Raw genomic sequence first — 22,327 nt, 5'->3', positions numbered from 1 at the left:
TCAATATGAGTCTAAGGCATTTAATTCTCCAATATCCAGTTCAGATGAGGAGCATAAGGCAAGATATCCTAACTTCAATGAGGATGCAGAGTATGGTGAGGTTCAGTTTCAGGTTGGACAACACTTTGAGACCATGGCAATGTTCAAGCAAGCACTTAAGGACTACTTTGTATATGAGGGTAAAGAGCTGATGTATTTGAAGAATGAGCCCAAGAGGATTAGAGCAAGGTGTGCTGAGGAGGGTTGTCCATGACTGGTGTTTTGCTCTCATAATAGTCAGAGTCTAAGTTTTCAGATCAAGACATTCATTGGAGAGCACAACTGTGGCAGGAATTTGAGCAGTAACATGGCTGATAGGGCTTGGGTGACTAGTAAATTGGTAAAAAGGTTGGTAACTCAACTTCTAATGACTCCGAAAGAGGCACTCGAGCACATGAAACAGGACTATAATGTCCATATACATTACAGGATGATATACAGAGCTTTGAAAGCTGCTAGAGAGCAAACAATTGGAAAGGAGCGAGAACAATATGGAAAGCTACATGACTACTTAAATGAAATTCACAGAAGCAATCCAGGTTCCACTGCGATGATTGACGTTATTCCTCAACCGGAGGGTCGTCCACTGTTCAATAGGTTGTACATTTCACTTGATGCTTGCAAGAAAGGCTTCAAGGCGGGCTGTCGTCCTCTGATCGGATTGGATGGATGCTTCTTAAAAGGGTACTTTGGTGGTCATCTTTTGTCAGCTGTAGGGCAGGATGCCAATAATAGTTTCTTTGTGATAGCATTTGCTGTAGTTGAAGCTGAGAACACTGATTCCTGGAAATAGTTTCTTTCAATCCTGCATGATGATCTTGGTCTAGTGGCTGCCAATGGGTGGAACTTCATGTCCAATTGGCAGAAGGTAACATGAATTCCTTTGTTATGCTTGTTTTTGTCTTATGACTTGTGTGTTGTGCTGACTTGTTAAATAAACTCTTGGCTGACTTGTTATTGCAGGGGTTGGCTAAGGCATTGCATGAGGTAATGCCACAAGCCCATCATAGAAATTGTGTCCTACATATATGGAAAAACTTCATCAAGCACTTTAAGGACAAGCACACAAAAGGGCTAGTTTGGAAGGCTGCTAAGAGCACAACAATGAGAGAATTAAAAGACTCAATGAAGCTTGTGAAGAAGGTAAACAAGGATGCTTGGGAGTATCTGAGGAAATTTGATCCCGGTGCATGGATCAAGGCTTACTTTAGCCATGGCCCGAAATGTGACAATATAACCAACAGCATGTGCGAAGTTTGGAATGGCAAGATCGTGGAGTACAAAGAGAAACCAATTTTAACTATGTGCGAGGAGCTTCGAAGTTACATTATGCGAAAGATGGCAGGGCACAAGCACAGGTTAAGCAAATGCAAGGGTAAACTGGCTCCAGTTCAACAATTAAGGCTGGATGATTACATCATTCCTGAGAGCAACAAGTGGATGACAGAGTGGGTTGGGGATGAAGCAAGGGTATTATTTGAAGTCCAGAGGTACCAGACAAGAGTGGCTGTCAATTTGCAAAGACAAACATGTGCTTGCAATGTTTGGCAACTAACAGGTTTAATCATCTACTTATTGTTTGGCAATAATAGTTATGTGATGTAAGTAAATAACTAAATATTGATTCAGTAAATGTTGCATTTATGTATCTATCCTACCAGGGTTGCCATGCAAGCATGCAGTAGCTGCTATATCAAGGTTAAGGAAACAACAACTGAAGCCAGAGGATTTTGCACACAAATGGCTTACAATGGAAGCTGTCCGGGCTACTTATGGGGACTCCATTAAACCAGTGAACTCCGAGGAGTTTTGGGAAGAAACCAACAGGCTGCGTTCAGAGGCACCAATAATTAAGAGACTCCTGGGAGACCAACCAAAAAAAGGGCTGTTGATGTGGTGGCTGAGTCTCAAATGCAGCAGCAAGGTAGGTGAGGAAGTCATTCCAAGTAACATGCAGTAAATGTGGGCAAAATGGACACTACCATATGACTTGCAAAGGCCCTCTTGCAAATCCGAATTGGTAGCCAAAGTGAAAGAAGGCAAGGCAACAACAAAATGAAAACCAATCATCACAGCCACTTCTAGTCAGCAGGAAGCACAGGTTAAAGGAGCTTCTACATTTTTTTTTGTACATTGTAGTAATTGTTATTTCTATTAATTGAGCAGTATAGTAGCTGAGATGTTATTTTTCATTTGCACAGGCGGGGGAAGGAGTTCGAACAAATATTCCCCATAATGTTACTGCCACACCTATTGATCGAGTGGTAGTCCATTGTCTTAGATCCTAAAGTTACTTAAGTTTTTTTTTCTGTCATGGCTGAACAACTTTGCTTCTCTTGTGTCTTTCACAGGCTAAAGCAAAAAGGCAAAAGAAAAAAGTCCCAAAGACCTCCCACCCTAATTTAGTCCAATAAGAGACAAGAGTTGAGATGGAATCTTCACAGTCTGCCCCACCACCAATAGAGGTAATGTTATTTTACACATTTATGTCCAGCAACTATAAAATTTTTTGGCCCAACAGTATATACACTAAATTGAGTTGTTTTCATGTGGTTTAGGGAGTGGACTTCAGCACTGAGCCCTCAATCCCTGCTACCCCAACTACACTCAACCACGGGCCAAATTTCAGACCCAAACAAGCAATATCTAGACCTCTAGCACCTGCAGTTCACCACCCTCAATAGCAGGCCACAACCCCAACAGTTCAGCAACCTATGCAGCAGGACAAAGCCCCAATACTTCAACCCCCTCTACAGCAAGCAACAACCCCAACCACACAACCACCAACTCAGCAGCAACTTCCAACTAAAGGAGCAACTGGCTCAGGGACTGTCACAACTCCCTTCACGTTTATCCCCACACCAGGCCTAAATGCACCCCACAAATTCAAGCCAACATATGGATTTAGGCTACCAAGACTTCAGAAATGACATAATCGTAGTTATAGTTATGAATATTTTGGTGTCAAGTTATAAGAAGTAATACACTTAAGACTACTGAAACATGTTTTTTGTTTTGTGAATTCAGAGATGTGCTGATGTTTTTGGCTGAATATGTAATAGCCTTTGTGCTTAGCAGTATGAATATAAAAATTATGCTTTTAGCTTATATAACATTGTGCAGACTTATCATGGGTTCAGGCTTTACATTCTTAGAAAAAAATTCACATTCAATTCATATGGAATCTGCAATTACAGAGCAAATTAACCCAACTTTTAACCTTGTCCATGCATCACTTACAGCAACACAATATACCCTAAAACACTACAAACACAATTGCTGTTAACAGAATTAACATTGCCAGCATAACTAATACACCATGGGTATTACTATATTTTTTTTTATTTTCCTTCAAATTCATCCTCAATCTTGAATTCCAGTTGCTCCAATCTATTCTCCAGCATCATCATTCTTCCTTGAACATCATTGTCATCTTCATGCGCAAAACGGTTAGCAATCAGTTTGTCCAGCCAAACAAAATAGTTGCAGTGACGTTACTCCGTCTGCAATTGCCATTATAGTGAATACAACTTGTTAAATAACAGAAGAAGTTGATTACATAAACGGAAGATAGATGCACACTTACGCGATAGTTGGAACAACCCAGGAAGATTCTGTCTGGGTTCTTGGCTGTCCCAGACTCTTGCATGATTGTATACGTGTCACACTTGCATTTAGGGTGTTGGAACTTGGCCTTCTTACCCTCACTTGCATTGCTACTCGAACCCACCATAGTATTCCTCTAGACACGGCGTGTGTTAGAGGTTGAAGATTGCTCTGGATCGCTCATGCTTGAGGCACTAGTGTTAGGGTTCAGAAATGAGGGAGAATGTGATTTCACCCTAAACGAGCTAAAGGGCTTCTTTTCAAAACGACGTCGCTTTGCTGAGTGTGCAGGGGCTTAATTGTCCAAATGCCCACAGAGCATTCCACGTATGATGATCCAACGACACGTCACAGGATGCACGTTACACCTCAACATTTTCCAACGACTTTGAACGGAGAAACCAACGGAAGGGCTAATTGGTATCACGGAGTATATGGATAGGGGCCGATTTGGTAAATTATAAAGGTTAGGGGGCATGTAATCAATTTTCAAAAAGGACAGGGGCCAGAAAGGATATTTACTCATAAAAAAAAATTGTAAATTACAGCTTCTAAAAAAAGATGTGCTTTTTTTTATTTTTCTAATATTTTTACTTTTACTATTAAAAAATTTTCAAATATACTAAAAAAAATTTTTTTTATTAAAAAATATTTTTTTATCAAAATAATAACATCCAAACAAATACAATATTTAATAAACTTTAAATATTTTATCTTTATTTTATACATTTTATTTTTTATTTATAAAAGTAACTTAAACAATTTTGAATCGTGAGAGAACAACTTGTCTTTTCAAAGCTTACATGTTTAAAGGTTAAAAATCACCCTAAATCATTAACCCCCGCTGCCGCCGCCATCCTCTTCTCCCCTTCCTTCGCCTTTTCTCTCTCCCAACTCCAGCAGAGGCACCACCGCCGGCATTGTTTCTCTGTTCTCCACATCTCCTACGCCGTTCACCTCTTGCGTCGCCGCTCCCGTCTCTCCCCCTTTGGCTGCTGCAAGAGTCTCTTCCCGCTTTTCCGCGTCGCTGCCGCCAGCGTCTTTTTGCCATTGTTGGACAAACCTTTGAACCCGTCACTTGACCGGTTCAGTTCTCGCAACCTTACTCTCTCATCCACTCACACTCACTCTGCATCTCTGCCTCGCCTCTCAGACCTCCTCGCGGCCACTGCCTCGTCTCCACTGTCCCTCGACATCGCCTCTCACCACTCGGTTTGTGGCCTCGCCTCTTCCTCTGAGCCTCCGCGTCGTGCCGACTCGCCGTGCCTCCCTCTGTCGCCGTCAGTACGTCACGGTCCCACTGCGTTGCCCCTCCCTTTCCGTGGCCAATTTACGGTCCATCTGCAGCCAGCAGGTAGGCCGTTGCCATTACCTCTGCTCTCTTTTCTTTTTCTTGATGATATAATGTGATTTTAGGTTTAGGTTGGGTCTTTTTGATACAAGTTTAGCTGTGATTTTGGTTTAGGTTAGGTATTTTTAATTTTTTCAAGGGTCAAGTATATTTTTGTCTTGAAGTATGTCAAAAGGTTGAAAAATATCCTTAACAGTATGTTCTGAAAACCGGATCGGATCGGCCGGTCGGACCGATTTAACCGCGAATCGGCAACATTAATGGTCCGGTCAGGTATATAAAACCGCTAATAAAAAAACCAGCAGAAAACCGTTGAACCGAACGAGAACCGGTCGGTCAGACCGAACCGGAACCCGGCCGGTTTACACAAAAAAGGGTAGCTCCTTCGTTTCTTTCTCTCGTTCTCCCTCTCTTTCTTTCAGTCAGAGAAATCAGTCAAATCACACAAAACCCTAGCACTTGTAAGCCTACACCACCGCCACAAGGAGTGGCATACTGCCGCCGTCCGTCGCACTCGAAGTTCGCCATCCGTTATCTAGCTTCCCTCGTGCTCCAAGTCTTCAACCCCTGTTCGCTGTCGCCGATCGCGGTTGCTTCCTCGAGCTCGGCGTCCGTCGTCTTTGTCTGGTCAGCCGCGCTTCCGTCGCCGTTTGTTTGCTGTTCACGTTCGCATCTTCGTTCGCGTTCGCTCGGCGTTCACCGTTCGCGTTCACTCACTGTTCACCGCTCGAGTTCGCGTTCGTCTGGAAGGCACGTTACTCTGCTTCAAACTCTGCGACCAACCCGCGCCTCCACTCAGCCGTCGAACTGCTCTCTGTTGTCCCCGCCGTGAGTTCCCTAAACCCGCCACCAGACAATACACTCACACAACACCAATACTCTTCAAACTCTGCAACTTCTGATTTCTATTACAATAAGTAATTCTTTGATTTGGTAGTGGTTTGGATTTTTTCATAGACTAAATTAAAGTTACAATAGTTATGTTCTCTTCTCTGTCACATTGAAATTAAGCTTTGAATTCTCTTATTTCGTTTTAATTTTACCGCACTCAACATGTTTGATGAAATGCTTTAACCATATTTCTGGTTGGTTTTATAATTTCTAGCTTTTAGAAACTTACTAAGTTGATTGCATGTGAAATTAGAATAATTGGATCATAGTAATTAGGAAATTATAGCTGTACAAATAGCATCTTTGCAGAAAACATATTAGCATGATGATTCCACTTGCATTAGTGTTCTTCTGGTAAATTTTTTAACTGTTATTGTGAACTTGTTAATTTGCTAATTGTTCTTGTGTTCTTCTGTTACTTTTAATTTTTTTTGTTTTGTTGTGATTTTCTGTTCTTGAATTTGTTAAGTTGATAATTTGGTAAATTGTTGGGCTACTGTTGTTTTAATTTGTCAAATTGTTAGGTTGCTGCGACTTAATTTGTTGGATTTTCTATTTAGGTCTTGTTCTTGTTTATTTGCTAAATTGTTGTTGTGTATTTATTGTTTATTTGCTGGATATTGGTGATCATTGTCTTTGAGATTATTTACTATGCAGGTTTAGTGTCATCACTGTTTTGGAATGTTTTATAATGTACTCATGTTTGTTGCTGTTTTGTAATTGCTGGTTGCAGGTTTAGTGTGATTATTGGTTAATGTTTTGTAATATTTGGTGCTGAATGCTGATTGTTGAATTCAGATATGGTTGTTTATTTTGACTTGGGTAAAGAGACTTATAGTCATTTTTTCCTGCCTTATACCGATTCAGATGATTATTTTTAGAGGATGAGCACTTATTTATGTATCTTGAGAAACTGTCTTTGTGTGTGTTATGAGCATTTGGTGAAGCCTGTATTGTACCTATTCAAAGCTTAGTTTTACCAAATGGTCTTCAAAGCAACTCATCCAAAATGCTACTGCACAAATCCAAGTCTATTGTCTCTAAAAGCCTGTATGCACCTTCATTTGGTGAAGCCTTTCTAGCACAGTCCACTACCAACTTTGTTATTAATAATGTTATCAAATTTATTTATCCGAGTACTATGTTTATTTTTAGTTGGATTTATGATAATTCATTTGATATTCTTCCTATTCTTGTCAGATATTTCTTTTAACATTTTGTGTACTGATGAGGAATTGTACTTGCTTGGTATCATGCTTTCATCTGGCAATTTTGCATTTAATATTAAAAAAGGAAAATCCTAAGAGAGGAATTCACCACTCCATTAGAAAAACTTCATACAACCTTATACCCTCAACTTAATACTTGCATATTTATAATTTATTTATTATTCCATTTTAAAACGGTTTTTTCGGTTGAACTACCGGTTAGACCGGTTAGACCAGTAAACCAATGAACCAATAACTAAAGCGGTTTGATGACCGGTCCGGTTCTCAGAACCTTTTATTTCAATTTTCTCCTAAAAGTTTTTGATTTGCATGAAATGTACCAGGAAGTTAAACTTTTAAGAAATTTAGGATTAATTCAGCAACAATTTCTTAAGTAACCTTTTCACACAAGCAACTGGCCCCTAATTGTCAAACATTATTGCTAAATTGGTCATAAATTTCTTGAAAATTTAGCTGTTGGGGTAATTTGATTCAAATTGAAAACTTTTAGACAAAATTGAAACAAAATAAAATTTAGTATTATTTTTGAAAGTTTTGACAAACTCCAGGACAAAAAGTATACTTAACCTTATGAACTGTTGGCAGCTAGGTTTAGTTTGATTGTTATTTTTTAGCATATGCATTATGTTGTATTAGACTAGTTAAGGGTAGATTGTGTACTTTTTGACATGAATTTGTCTATTTCTCAGGTATGACAATTTGTCTTCTGAAACTCTGTTTATTACTATTTAAACTATGTTTGAATTATGGATAAAGACAATGTTTATTTCGATTTAAGTCTTGACGACAATGAAGATTATGCTTGTAATATGGTTGAAGAATATTTAAGTCCCTTTTTTAAAATTTTTCTTTGAAAATCCATAGATATCCACTCTGATCCGGGTATTGGGCGAGGAATTGGTACCCGTCACTCGTCAAGGGTACGGTGTGGGGACTGGGAAGTTATGCAAAATGGGGGACGGGGCGGGGACCATGTTGGTTTTACTCTTTTTCCTTATTCTCTTTGTGTTTGTCTCACCATGAACCTTTGTTTTGCTCACAAGTCATAACTGCCAGAGTCTCCATGGCTGAAAGGAGCAAGGAGCTTCTTCACTTGGAGCAAAAGGCCACACCCCTCTCATCCTTAGGTCTATTTTATTCTCCCTTTTCTTTTTTCTTTTTTATTTATTTTATATATATTTTGCTTTAGATATCTTATTGTTGAAATTTGATTTTTTTTTTTTTTTTTCACTTTTATGCAGAATCCACACTTCTTGTTTGTAATGGCAAAAGAGAACAATGCGCTCAAACTAAGATACTTCCCCCTAATGGCACTCCTCTTACTTCTCCTATTCCCAAAAGCCAACGTACTGTTTCAAATTCATCCCAAGTTCTTATATTTTTAAATTTTATTTATTTATTTATGGTGGAATAGGACCTATGCTAATAATTAAGTTCATTTTAGTGGGGGTGTTTAGATTGTTAGCCATGATTATTATCTACTATTATTATTGAAGGTAGAAATAATTAAAGATCTCAATGAAATTTGATTATTGGTAGTTTTAATTGTTTAATAATTTGATAATAGTTATCTCTCATTGTTAGTAAATCATATAATTGAGTAAAAGTGAATGATTTGGTAGATCTATGCGACCTTTTCATTAGTAGTTGAGATTAGTCCATATTCTACCTGAAGAAATTTTCTTTTGAAACATTGTGCAGTATGGAACAGATGATATTGTTCTGAAATTGTGAATGCTTTATCTTTTCTAGATTTTGAATTTGATTATGTTGTTCCTGGTTATTCAGCTGGAAATATTAGAGTAACTAGACAAATGAGAGAAAGATTATTACTAATTGTGTCAATTGCTCTGAAATTTATTACTTTGCTCTATCATCATGTTTATTTGACAGCTGTGAACTAACAAACTCTTATCCTCGCATTCTCTCCGTTTTGACTCTCGCCCTCTCCTTTTCCTTTCATCACTTCCCCACAAACTTGAGCATATAGATAATATTTATCAAGCTTAGAACATAAATAACCTATAGAAGATATTATTTGATATTTAAGGATAAACTTCTTCTCTAAGACTCACCCTCAAGCTAAAGTTACTAAGCTCTAAGCTTTTTACAATAATACTCGTGGAAATATAATATGAAGACTAAGGAAAGGCCATCTGTATCTGCTGGAAACATGTCAGGGCCAGCAAGAACTGCTGAAGATGTGCAGGGGCCTGTTGCGACTTCTGGAGTTGTGCAAGGGGTAGCTGGGACTGTTGGGGACTTGCTGGGACTATCCGGAACTGCTTGGGCCAGTAAGGAGGTAAGGAACCTAGGAAAGCGACTTGGTTGAGCAGTCATTGTCTTTCAAAGAGGCCATAAATAGCATATAACTGGCAAAGACTGTGAATGACAAATATTACTGTTGGTATGGTTTAGAATGGGAGGTTGGAAGGAAAACACAACCAATATTCATCACTTTGGCTGCGTTTGGTTCTGAGAATAGAACATTGAGAACAAGACACAATGGACATAGACACAAAGATTAATGTTCTTGTATTTTTGTTTGGTGATAAACTAGAACAAAATATAAAAGTCTAATTTACTCTTATTTTTTCCATACAAAAATTTAGGAAGAAAAATATGATGATGAAAAACATAATTTTGAAAATTTGGTATAAATATTGAAAGAAAAAATGAAAAATAAATTGTCTCTTGTTAGTGTTTTTGTGTCCTTGAGAGAAAGGACGCAAAATACACTAATTTAGTGTCCCTACACACATTGTCTCTGTCTATGTTTTATCTATCAAACATAATTTGTATCTCTGTATCTTCAATGTTCCGTGCCTATAAACAAACGCAACCATTGTGCCAAGAGGACCAGATACCAAAAGTAAGAATAGGGAGATGCTGGAGGAGGTTACAGAGACAACAAAGGGGTCAGACTTGCACTATTAGAAGCAGGAGATCAATACTCAAATAGTCATGGCACCCGTTAGGGATAAATCAAGTTTGATACTGTAGTGGACTAGCGGCTTGATCAAGGAGATAAACACATGCAAAGATAGCACAAAGAGGTGAGCATTGAGGTGTCAGTAGCTGCAGGAGTTGGCAGCAGAATACAGTGGTTGATGTGCCCTCAGGCACTAGTGGAAGTGAAGTCGGTGACTTGTTTGTCAGAGATATGTTGAATGTGGCAACACGTGGCTTGTCGAAGAGCAACACTGTTGACAAGGTTGGAGAGGTTGGGCATTGCTGGACAAGGAGAAGCCAAGGGTGTGGTCTTTGGTCAGATTTGACAATGGTGGAGGGCAGCAGCGCCGCAACAGTTTTCAAGGAGGATACCATGTCTTTGATGTTATATTAAGATTCATGGTTACTCAGCTGGAAATATTAGAGTAATTAGACAAACGAGAGAGATTATTACTGATTGTGTGAATTGTTATGTATCGTTACAAGGGAAAAGGCCAACATATATAGAGAGGAGAGTGATAAATCTAGAGTACCTTCTCAACTACTCTCCATAAATGCACCGTCCAAATTACTAACCACTATCTAACAATGATATCTCTCTTCATATTTCAACACATTACTCTTGTTTGCTTCTAGTGTCTCAGCATATTTTATTATTCATTCAAATTGCTTAATTGGACTCAATATGATATGATATGCTTTTATAAGTTTTACAATCATGCTGATGAATATGGCATTCATAACCCCCAATTACATTGCCTGCTAGTAAGATGAATCATGATACTTTATAATTGTGAATAAGTTAATGAGCATTGCAGTTGGATTTGGATCTCAATAGGGATATAGCTATTCTCTGCTAGTGCCAGAGTTGTTGCCCATAAGTGTGTCTGATAGTGCTTCAAAAGTTTGTGTCATGAATAGTATTAAGTATTATTTAGTAGTTATTAGTTTATATTTTTTAAATATTAGAATGTTTAATTTAATTTCATGTTCTTTAATTTTATTTATTTAGTTAGTAGATTGGGTTTTATGTTAGTGGGCATAAGGTTTTCTTTATTTTAACCTAATATGAGGTTGTAAATATTTCCTAAACTATTGTAGTTGTCACTGAGAAATTAGAGGTGTGAAAAACCACTTTTTTTTGTTTTGAAACCATGACATGGACAAGTGAGGTCGAGTGAGTCACTCTCTTGTTGCATCGGAAAATTGGATAGAAGATTGAGTGATTCCCTTCGATTCAATTCCCAAATTATGGTGTTGACAAGTTAAGTTGAGAGAATCCTTTTGTTGCATCAAAAAATTGGATAAAAAATAGTGTAATTCCCTTTGTATTCAATTTCAACCTATTCTTTTTTCTATTTTAATTTCAATTTATCTTTTTATTCAATTTCAGTGTTTATCTTTTTGTTTATCCTTCGTTTCGTATCAGTGTCTGACTTTGATGTGGTCTTATTCTTAATTTTGGTTTGATTTGTGTTCTTAGTTGGCGCTTTCAAGTGCAATGCCAAAAGGATTGTCTGCATATTCCAAGCTATTGTTATAACTTAGAAGTGAACTAGTTTAGGCTGGGAAATCAAAGTTTGTGATCTTATATTTGTAGTGATGGCAATGAAATAAGAACCTAAATATTTGATGGCAAAATCTGTTTCATTGGTCTGTGTGATTTTCTTGATTAGATTTTCTCTGCTTGTTCACATGTTTTGTTGTTTTACTGTTCTACATTTTTAGTATGGGGTTAGTCCCTTGTTCTTAATTAAGTAGTTGTTGATGTTATCAGTAGAAGATAACTGAATGCTTTTATTGTTGATATACATGATAATGATTTTCTTTTTGACAATATTTCACTGCTGAATTTGGTGTTCAAATGAAACTACCTGGTTAATACTTAGTACAAGTGAATATTAGGTAGCGGTTGTTTTGAGGTATTGGGATAGAGACTAGGAGACAGACACAGTATCATATTTGTTGGCTTAGAGACTGGTACTAAAATTTCTGTCTCTGTCCCCAAAATTTCAGTATTTCAGTACCTCTAAAAAGTAGGGACACAAGGGACTGAAATTTTTAGAGACGGAGATTGAAATTTTAATAATATTTTATACCTAAAATACCCTTATTTCAATTAATTAATTCAAAGTTTATCCTTTATGCAAATTAAATTAGAGTTTTATTCTTATTTCAATTTCTGTCTCTCATTTTATACCAAACAAAATACTGAAATTTATTTTAGTCTTTGTCCCTTAATCTTTGTCTTTCAGTCTCGGTCTTTCAGTTTCTGTCTCTCTACCAAACGCTACCTTATAGTTGTAATCACTGAACTAGTACTTTGGGTAGAGCATAGCCCTAAGATGGAATCACAAAATTGAGCTGCAATATTTTTAACCTAACATGACCTTTTTTTTTTTAATTTTGGATTGATGCAGTTTTAGGGAAGGTTAAAGATTTCTTAGGAGTGATGTCAGAAGCAAATAAGCGGCTGGAACTTGATGCGAAGGTTCAAATTTGAGTTCTGATTGAAGCCATATTTTAATTGTTTCACAACCATTTTCTCCCTTTGTTCTCCTATCTATTTTCTTGTTGCTTTGTTTTGAAAATTTGTAGGATCATCCTGAGAGTTACAATATTGAAGAGCTCACTGGAAATGAATCCAAAGTTATTGAAATGGTAATTCATTGTTCAATCCGTGTCATATCTTCTATGTATGATTCGTGTTACTGACCGGCAAATAGTTGATTATTGCATTGGTTTTTTTGCTCAATCTTTTTCTTTTTAAGGATTTGATGCTTGGTGTTGCGGATCTTAATACACCTGAGGCTGTGGCTGCTGCTGAATCAGCAATTTCCAGTTGTCAGCCTGCGATTTCATTGGCCGCTGATGGCAAAGACACAGACACAGATTCAGATGAAAGCAGTGCTGAAGATGATAACGAGGATGATGGAATCAGAAGTGGTGATGCTGGAAATGATGGTAGAAAGCCTTCATCTCTTGATGATAAAAAACGAAAGGGAAATCATAATTCCAAAAAACGAGCAAGGATAGTCGAGCTTTCATGAACTCAATGGTGTGTGGTAACTGGTAAGGGGTTATGAGAACTAGATGCATGAGTTGGCATAAATTGTTGTATGTACTTGCTAAGATGATATCAGCAAGAATCAAAATGCATCTTTTACATCTAGGGTAGGAATATATTGTTTGATTTTGGCTTATGTTTGAGATCAGACAATAGCAGCTTCCATATGAGTTAATTTAGTGGTAACTCCTCAATGAGCTATACATGTATTTATGCCCTTAATGACAGGATTTCGGTGTAGCGATACTTAATTGATTTATTTTTATGAGTTCTATATGCTCTTGCTAAATTTCAGTGTTTTTAACTTTTAGAGCCATTTTCCATGCAATATGTTAATTTATGCAACCTGTTAATTTTCAAAACAGCCATGTTTCTACTACAAGTTATAGCAAGTGATGAGTTTAATTTTGATGCATTGACAGTGTAAACGTTTTACACAGTTGTTTATTTTTTTCGTTTTTTTGAATGATCATTTACAAGGTTAATGTGAAAAGTATTATGTTTGCTGATAGCGTTATATAATTGGATGTAAGTACAAAACTGATTTACATTGATATCAAAATTAAATTCAGCAATTGATAACAAAATGATAAGTGTAGTAGTTTCAAATAGGTATAAAGTTGCAAACTTAGATAGTCACCAATAAATTTCATGAATGGGGTGATTTCCCTTATGTATTTTTCAGCTTTGTCTGATAAAGTAGTATATTAACTCATAGCACCTATATACTATAGGAAAATTATCACATGTTCACTGATAAATATTGGAATATGATGTTCATTGGTATTAAAAGGTTGCTAATTTTACTTTTGTCATTAGTAACTATGTAATGACCAAATAACCTTAACTGAACTGTTAATTTTTCTAAAATAACCAACTAAAACACATGGTTATTGGCTTGAAAAGTTATATAGCAATTCTTTATTTTCTGGGCCACAAACTTACATTCAATATATTGATTTTTTTAATATTTTTAACATATTAAATATAACAAAAAATAAAAAAAATTAGTATTACACTATTAAAATATATTTTTAAACTATAAGATAGATAAATATGTATAGTTTTGATGATTAAAAAAGAAATGTATTAAATAATTTAGATTTTTTACTAAAATAAAATAAAAAAATCTATATTTATCAAATTGTTTTAAACTATAATTCATCACGTAAATATTTTTTTTATAACTTATATAAATTATTACAGGATACGTAATAAATGTACTATTTATTCATAAATCATACTTTATTATCATAAATTATTAAATTTATTATATCTTCTTTTATTACATAAATTGTGCTATTTTACTATTATTTAACTACTTTTACATTTAATAATAATAATAATAATAGAATAATAAATTTTTAAAATTATACATAAAATTTAGGGATAAGTATGGTTTTGGTCCCAAAAATTTAACGCCAGAATCGAAACCGTCCCTCATCTAATTTTTTATTTAGAATTGTACTTAACGTTTTTTTTTTCGTATTAAAATCGTCTTTTTTAATAAATTTTTTTATATTATTCCTAAACTACTCCTATGTTAATAAAAAAGTTATAAAATTAAAAAAAAAATTAAAAAAAAAAACGCGTGGGGGGAAGGAGAAAGAAAACGCGTCAGGGGAAAGGGGAAAGGGTATACGAAGGGGAAAGGAAAGAGAAAGGGGAGGGAAAGGGGTGGGGGGAGGGGGACAGCGCCGGGAGACCTCAGGAGACCACGCCGCTGCCGTTGGGGGGAGGGAGAAAGAAAACGCGTCCCCGGGGGGTGGGTGGGAGGGGAAAGGGTATACGAAGGGGGAGGGGAGGGGGAGGGGAGGGGAGGGGGAGGGGGACGGTGCCGGGGGACCACGCCGCTGCCGTTGCCGCCGATTCGACCACGGCGCTGCTCCGGTGGTTCTGCTTCTTCTTCTGAATCTGCTTCCTTCTTCTTCTTCATCTGCTTCTTCTTATATTTCATTCTCCAAGCTGGATCAATCTTTGCAAGCACTGCAATTCCATAAAGGAATTACCCAGTACAACACTGTATGCTTCAATATGAATCCTTTCTCAGCACTGCAAGATGGAGAGGGTGTTTTAATTTGTTGTTTTCTGATTTTATTGTTGTTGTGTTAATTTGGTGGTTGAATTTGTGTTGATTTATTGAATTTGGGTTAATTTTATTGATGATGTTATTGTTGGTGGTGGATGTGCTGGTGGTGGAGGAAATGCTGGTGGGAGTGGTGGTGGTGGTGGTGGAAGAAAAGGTGCTGATAAAGGTGGAGGGTATTTTTGTCCAAAAAAAGTTAAAAAGACGATTTTAATACGAAAAAAATGTTAAGAACGATTCTAAATAAAAAATTAGATGAGGGACGGTTTCGCGCTAAACTTTTGGGACCAAAATTATATTTACCCCTAAAATTTATTTGTCTAATACGATTTACGAATAAATAACCAAAAATCTAATATATTGAATTTTATCGAATAAAAATAAAATAAAATATACAAATATATATTAGAAAAAAATATTTCTAAAAAAATAATATTCATAAATTTATAATAATAAAATATTAAACATAATACAAAGTTTAAATGAAAAACATAAAAATCGTTCCAATAATAAAAATCATAATTATAGTCTCTATATATATATATATAATTTCTTGCAAATTAATATTTACAAGATATTTTTCTTTGACTGATTAATATTTCTAATAAGTTTGACCATACTTGTAAAATAGAAAAAATTTTATCATTTTTGTAGGATCTTAATTTGAAAATAAATCGTAAAATTTTTTAAATAATAATACGTGGAATCATATTAGTTTGTTGTATTATAGTGTTCTTAGTCCAAACAAAAAATAATACACCTAAATGTTACCAAAAAATAATTAATTTTTATGAAAAAAAGTATTTAGACAAATTACAATATATTTAATAAAGTATTAGTTTGTGAGTAATTATAATATTTTTATTAATTCTCTAAAAAAAATACATTAACATTAGGATCAAAATTTTCATATATATATATATATATATATATATATATATATATAATTTTTTTTATCAAATGTATTATGATTTTTTTCATAGGGTGATTTTTACATTATTAATTTAAACTTTGTATTATCATTTTATATTTTGTTATTATAAAAGTGTGAATGTTAATTTTGTTTATAGGAATGTTATTCATAACATATTTTTTTATAATTTATTTTTACTGAATAAAATTTTATGTGTTAGATTTTTGGTTATTTATTGTATATGGATAAATATCTAAATTGATATTTAAAGAATTTTAAATCGAATATTTTAGTCCTTAAAAAATTTTATTTTTTAGAAGTCCTCGTTTATTACTCTTATCATATAGATTGGTCCTTCTATTGTTTATTTTAAAAGAATCTAATTTTTCTTAGAGTGTATTTTTGGAACTTAACTATTTTGTAATAAAATTTATTAAAAATTTATTTGTTCAATAAATATATTAAAAATTTAATTGAAAACAACAAAAGGATCAATTTATCAATTAAATTTTTTGGTGTCTTATTTATCCTTGGTATCTTTTAAGGTTAATTTTGTAGACAATATAAATTTTAGAATCCTATTTTATAACTTATTCTAAAACAAATGAGATGTTTAAAGAAATTGTGATATTTATTGCTAAAATATAATTATGTGCAATTTATAAAAGAAGTTTATAGAAATAAAAAGAAGTCTGACTTGCGTGTTATATTTAATTTTTTTAAGAAACATATTGTTATGATTGTTAATGTTGTTTTAATTATTGTTATACTATTATTACAATAATTATAATTAATGAAAATGATAACTATAAATTAAAAATTTTTATCGTTATTTTTAAATGCCTAAATAATATGTTTTTTTATAAAAAAAGGTTTATAAATGAACCAATCAATTTTTTTTAAAAGAAAATGAATAATCAATAAGCTTTTTCTTAATAAATTTTTCAATGCTTGTTAAAAAAGAGGTCAGTCACACTAACCTATCGCAGGCTCAACTCATTCAACACGGCAACACAAGTTAGCTATAAATAGGACAATATTGTAATTTTATCTCTCTCTTGGTGGGTGAAGGAAAGGACAAATATCTTCTTCACCATGCTCATTAGTCAAACAATTCTACGTACAAGATTTTCATTCAATCTCATTCTTTAATTTATTTTATTATAAATCTTAATGATTAAAAAGAATGGAACATCATGTACTGCTAAAATACAACGGTATATGTGAAACGCTTCCTATACTATATAGCATAGTTGACATGACATTTTCTAAAATTAAAGGAAAATGTATTTCAATTTTTAAACGTAGTATTTTGAAACTAGCGAGGATATGGATCAGTAATTGAAGCTTCATTGACTGATTCTTGTGCTGGTCTTTTTGTCGATGTGTTTGATCCTGTATTCAGCAAAAATGCAGGTTCTGAAGGTACTGCGAGTGTGACCGAATGATTATTAAGCATGAGTAAAACTGTAGCCATGGTTGGTCTATGAGCTTCATTTGCTTGAACACATAGTAAAGCAATGTGGATGCATCGAATTATTTCATTCTGTGAACCATTTCTTAATGTGGTATCTACAATGTTTGAAATTGTCCCATCCTTCCAATTTCTCCATGCCTGCAAGAATTTTCTCAGATTAGTATCCTTTTATTAATTTTTGCTAACAATTAATCTTCCGATCCCTTGCTATTAGGTCTGTGTGGTAACTCTTAAGATACAAAATACAAAGGTACTGTAGTATAGATAAGGAAGGCATAATGAGAAAACAGTGATGACTTACAAAGTTCATGAGAGTCTCTGGATTCTCACTCTGACAATTGCCACTGCTTTTCTTGCCACTTACAATCTCAAGAACTAATACACCAAAACTATACACATCCGACTTGATTGAAAATAGTCCATAAAATTGATATTCAGGTGCCATATATCCACTACATAACAAGATAGGTAATATAGTGTCAATTAGTAAGCTTAATAATATTAATACTAAAGTAAAATTAAGTAAATTTTAATATATACTTACTAAGTTCCAACAATTCTATTTGTATTAGAGTGAGTTTGACTTGTAACAAATAGTTTTGCAGTACCAAAATCTGATATCTTAGGATTCATCTTTTCATCTAAAAGAATATTTGCTGCTTTGAGGTCACGATGAATAATACGCAATCGAGAATCTTCATGAAGGTAGACAAGACCTCGAGCAATACCTCCAATGATTCTGTGGCAGCTTTCCCAATCCAAATTTGCTCTCTTGGTGGGATCTACACATGTATATATTCAAAGCACATGAAATTTAAAACGATCTCATTAAACTTAATTTGAAACCAAAATGAAAAAAATAGAGGTATTTAAACCTACCAAATATAAAGTAATCAAGACTTTTATTGGGTACAAATTCATAGACGAGTAGCCTTTCTCTTCCTTCCAAACAAAAACCAAGTAGGCTAACTAAATTTCGATGTTGAAGCTTAGCCAGTAACAACACTTCATTCTTAAATTCTAGGTCTCCTTGACCAGAACTCCTTGCCAACCTTTTTACAGCAATCTCTTGTCCATTAGTGAGAATACCCTAACAAGTAAAAACATACAGCCAGAAATTATTTGTCAAGAATATATATATATATATATTTAAATATAGATTTTGTAGATGACTATTTTCCGTATGCTCAGTTAGAAAATCATCTCTTCAAAATAAGATGCAGGCACACTCAAAAGTGATAATCATATTATTTGACAATATAATAGCAAGTTTTAAGAATACAAAACATAAACAACTTATCATTAAGAAATTCTGTGGTGGCTATTATTATAGTAGTTATGGCACTTTAGTAACATTTAAAAATTATAGTTAAAATTAAAGTCACTTTTTTTTTTACTATTTAGCTACACTTTTTAATTTGAAAAAAAAAAAATAGTGTGATCAAATAAAAAATGTGATCTTAAGTTTTGAAACCTTTTTTTGGTGTTTTATCAAACTTTCATTGCCACCACAATCATATCATAGCGATCCTATAATTCACCTATCTAATATTACTACTATAACTGACCTTGTAAACAGCCCCAAATCCACCTTGTCCAAGCTTATTAGCATCAGAAAAGTCATTTGTAGCGTCTCGTATACTCTCCAAGTTAAATTGTAATGACTCAACAATTTCCATATCTTCAGTGTTATCATCCTCTGGTGTTTGACATGGATGACAATTTAAATTAACCGGGTAATTTTCAAAATTGATAGAAAGAAAGAAAGTGAGTCTTTTTGTGTTATAAGAATACATTGTACTTTTCTACTATTAAGCAGTGTTTAGAAGTTGCTTTTTCAAACACAAAAGAGAGTTCATGACCAAAAAAAAAAATAAAAAATAAAAAATAAAACAAAAGAGAGTTAGAGATAAACAATACATAATTTTGTTTGGTAGTTGAAGTATGTATAAAAAATTTTCTATTTTAAGCGGAATATTTTTTATTTTCTGTCTTATAAAAAAGTGAAAATAATGGAAAAAAAAAACCTAGAAAAAACAAAAAAAAAAATTTGTCCTACATGTTAAAATTGCTATTAAGAATTAAATCAAACATTGAATGAAGTCATAGATCAAATTAAACATTTCAACTCACTTGAACTGCTTTTCCTTTGCTTTCTCTTTCTTAGATACCTGCTGCGGATAAAAATAAACATGAACATAGTCACAGCCACTATAGGTACTGTTATGGCGATGACTAGTACTGGAGTGTGGCTCTTTCCTGCAAAATTTCATATATAATCCTTAGTGGGACATAAGATTAACATCAATTTCTTAATTAGATACTTGTAATAAAGTTTAACATTTTTTAAAAAAATAATAAAAGTGCATTAAGCTACTAGGGTTGATACAGTGATAAGAAGTTCGGATAGTGTGACAAAGAAAGAAAGCAAAGTGAATTTATATTGATGAACAAGTATTTAACAGAAGAGAAGAGTAAAATTATGCTACCATGATTAAAGTGACTATACATGTATGGTTAAAATTAAAGTAATATTTTTTTATATTTTAATAACACTTTTTTAACAATACTTTTTATAAAAAGTATTATTTAATATATAATACAGTTTTTCTTAGGAATTAACTAGGATGATAGTTAACTAGAGTCAATTAGTTGAAAAATAAAAAATCTGTTATAAAAAAGAAAAAAATAATCTCTCACTATTCTAATTTTTTGAATTTTAAAACTACAAATACAAAGGATTGAATTAAGTTAGCTTAGGTCTTAGTTGGATTCTAAACTTTTTCTTTAACAATAAAAGAATATTACTTTAATTTTAAAAATATTTTTTAAAATATTATAATTATGGTAGCCAACACAGCTTGACATACTAGAACAACTCCTTTGGACATAATGCATTTTATGGACTTTACTCTTTTTTTTTTATGTTTATTATGGATAGTAAATACCTCCTGAAGACGGGTTAGTTACAGAGGTGGTGGTGGGCTGCGGAGCTGGTGGCGAAGGTGGCGTATACGCCGTTGGCCCATAGAATTGATACGATGTCTCAAATCTCATAAAACAACTTGGCCTAACAACCCTACCACCCATGCTATCCTTACAACAATCTTTTGATATTCTTTCAATAGATTGAGCTATGCAGTTATCACAATCTTCTCCAGACAAATCAGGCGTGCACTGAACAAGACCATAAACATCATCAAAATTGGGAAGACTAAAGTTTCCCACAGCATACTTTAACCGAGAGTCACCAGAAGAAGCTTTGCTTTTCAAGCCATTCAACAAATCGTTCAATTTTGTATTGAACTCATTCAAATCCGTGGCGTTTTTGTCGCTTTTCTTGTAATAAGCCGGTCCATTGTCCATCAGGTGGAATATGCTGCGATTCGAGTATCGCAGCATGCATAGTTCGTCGTTGTACCACCCGATCGCCACCTTTCGATTCGGACAAACCGCCGTGAGATTGGCTCTGGATTGGTTTAGGCAAGTTCGGCACTGCTCCGGCTTAATGTCTCCTCTACATAGTCCAATGGCGTACACTCTGTTTGGGTACTCGCCGTATGAGACATTGTAGAAACCGTAATCGATTTCTTTGTTGTTGAGAATATTTGACATAAGAGTGTTGAGGTTGGTATGGTAGGTGCTATTGGTTGTGTAGTTGCCTTCGATGTCTATGGTAATACTATGCTCATCACAGAAGTATTGGAACTCCTGCGAAGTTACTGAAGCGTGTGATTCAGATGCTAAGTTACTAGCAGTGAAGAGAAGGCAACAAAGAAAGGACAATGTCCTTAAAGAAAGAAAGATCTTCATGGTTGTGTTCTGGGAATAAGAAGTGATAAGAAAGAAGGGATGATGGGGAAGTGTTTCTTTAATGGAAAAAATTTAAGGTCAATTATAATGTACATATGTAAAGAGTAATGCTGCTGTATACTAAAATTAGCCATCAAAGTAGTTATCAGTATAAAATATATGTTAGAATATAAATTCATATTAAAAATAAATTAAATTATATATAAATATATTAATAATTAATTTTAGAGTATAAATAACATTTTTTATATGTAAATTTGCATAAAGTTAAAAGAGTAGAAATTTTTTGTTCATGTATTTTTTGACATGTGTCCATCTTTCTGTGATTGGAAGTTGGCTCCCACCTTGGTTTTGGAGTCTGAAGATGATAAAGGAAGTCTATTTATTTAAGAGGAGTGTTAGGGGCAGCAGATTTTGTGAGTTGTAGCCATTTATTAGTCATTAATAGTATATTTAATGGTGTGAAATTTCATCTAATGATAAAAAATTACTCATTTTCTTTTTACTGGCTAAATACTAACCAAATTTAATAAATCTGTTGGTCCCCTAGACTTTTTCTTTATTTAAAGTTTGTTCACGGACAGTTGACCTTTACATATTAAAATTTGGTTTTTATACAGGTGTCTCAAATCAGTTGCATATTTATTTTATTCTGTTAATTCAAATAATTCAATAAACTTTTTTTAATATTTTACAATAATTTTGATCTTACAGTTAAATATATATTTTATATTTTTTTTATAAATATATCAATAAATTCAAAATCTATACTATTAAAATGAAAAAAAAAAGTCATGATATGACATGAATTTTATTCTGTAAGTACTTAATTAAAAAAAATATTTTAAATTATAATCTATATTTACATAAAGTATTAGAATACATTAAAATTTAATTTTTATA

General features: G+C 33.8%; 2 protein-coding genes across 7 annotated transcripts; one reads left to right on the top strand and one right to left on the bottom strand.

Moving 5' to 3' along the window:
• Positions 1-4,418: 4,418 nt before the first annotated feature.
• Positions 4,419-13,424, top strand: LOC107625238 (uncharacterized). Of its 6 annotated transcripts, XM_088505345.1 has the most exons (7): positions 5,412-5,824; positions 7,981-8,090; positions 8,173-8,243; positions 8,358-8,462; positions 12,489-12,559; positions 12,667-12,729; positions 12,840-13,424. In XM_088505345.1, the coding sequence occupies exons 2-7, from the start codon at positions 8,068-8,070 to the stop codon at positions 13,116-13,118; spliced, it is 612 nt and encodes a 203-aa protein (XP_088361471.1). In that variant the 5' UTR covers positions 5,412-5,824; positions 7,981-8,067; the 3' UTR covers positions 13,119-13,424. The 6 variants fall into 6 exon arrangements, with proteins under 6 accessions (XP_088361473.1, XP_088361474.1, XP_088361475.1 ...); XM_088505347.1 differs by lacking the exons at positions 5,412-5,824; positions 7,981-8,090 and adding an exon at positions 4,419-4,999; XM_088505348.1 differs by lacking the exons at positions 5,412-5,824; positions 7,981-8,090 and adding an exon at positions 4,443-4,999 and having other exon boundaries at positions 8,160-8,243.
• A 322-nt stretch (positions 13,425-13,746) lies between these two features.
• LOC107625239 (cysteine-rich receptor-like protein kinase 26) lies at positions 13,747-21,523 on the bottom strand. The gene is made up of 8 exons (XM_088505344.1): positions 20,560-21,523; positions 19,745-19,870; positions 19,180-19,310; positions 18,491-18,701; positions 18,156-18,393; positions 17,913-18,063; positions 17,376-17,749; positions 13,747-13,856 (listed from the first exon to the last, which is right to left on the bottom strand). The coding sequence occupies exons 1-7, from the start codon at positions 21,422-21,424 to the stop codon at positions 17,453-17,455; spliced, it is 2,019 nt and encodes a 672-aa protein (XP_088361470.1). The 5' UTR covers positions 21,425-21,523; the 3' UTR covers positions 13,747-13,856; positions 17,376-17,452.
• Positions 21,524-22,327: the final 804 nt, after the last annotated feature.

The sequence above is a fragment of the Arachis ipaensis genome, chromosome B2 (genome assembly GCF_059453495.1).
Source record: "Arachis ipaensis isolate K30076 ecotype BB chromosome B2, ASM5945349v1, whole genome shotgun sequence".
NCBI classification, from domain to species: Eukaryota; Viridiplantae; Streptophyta; class Magnoliopsida; order Fabales; family Fabaceae; genus Arachis; species Arachis ipaensis.
Note: the sequence above shows the minus strand (reverse complement) of the source record. Positions and strands in the feature narration are given on the sequence as shown.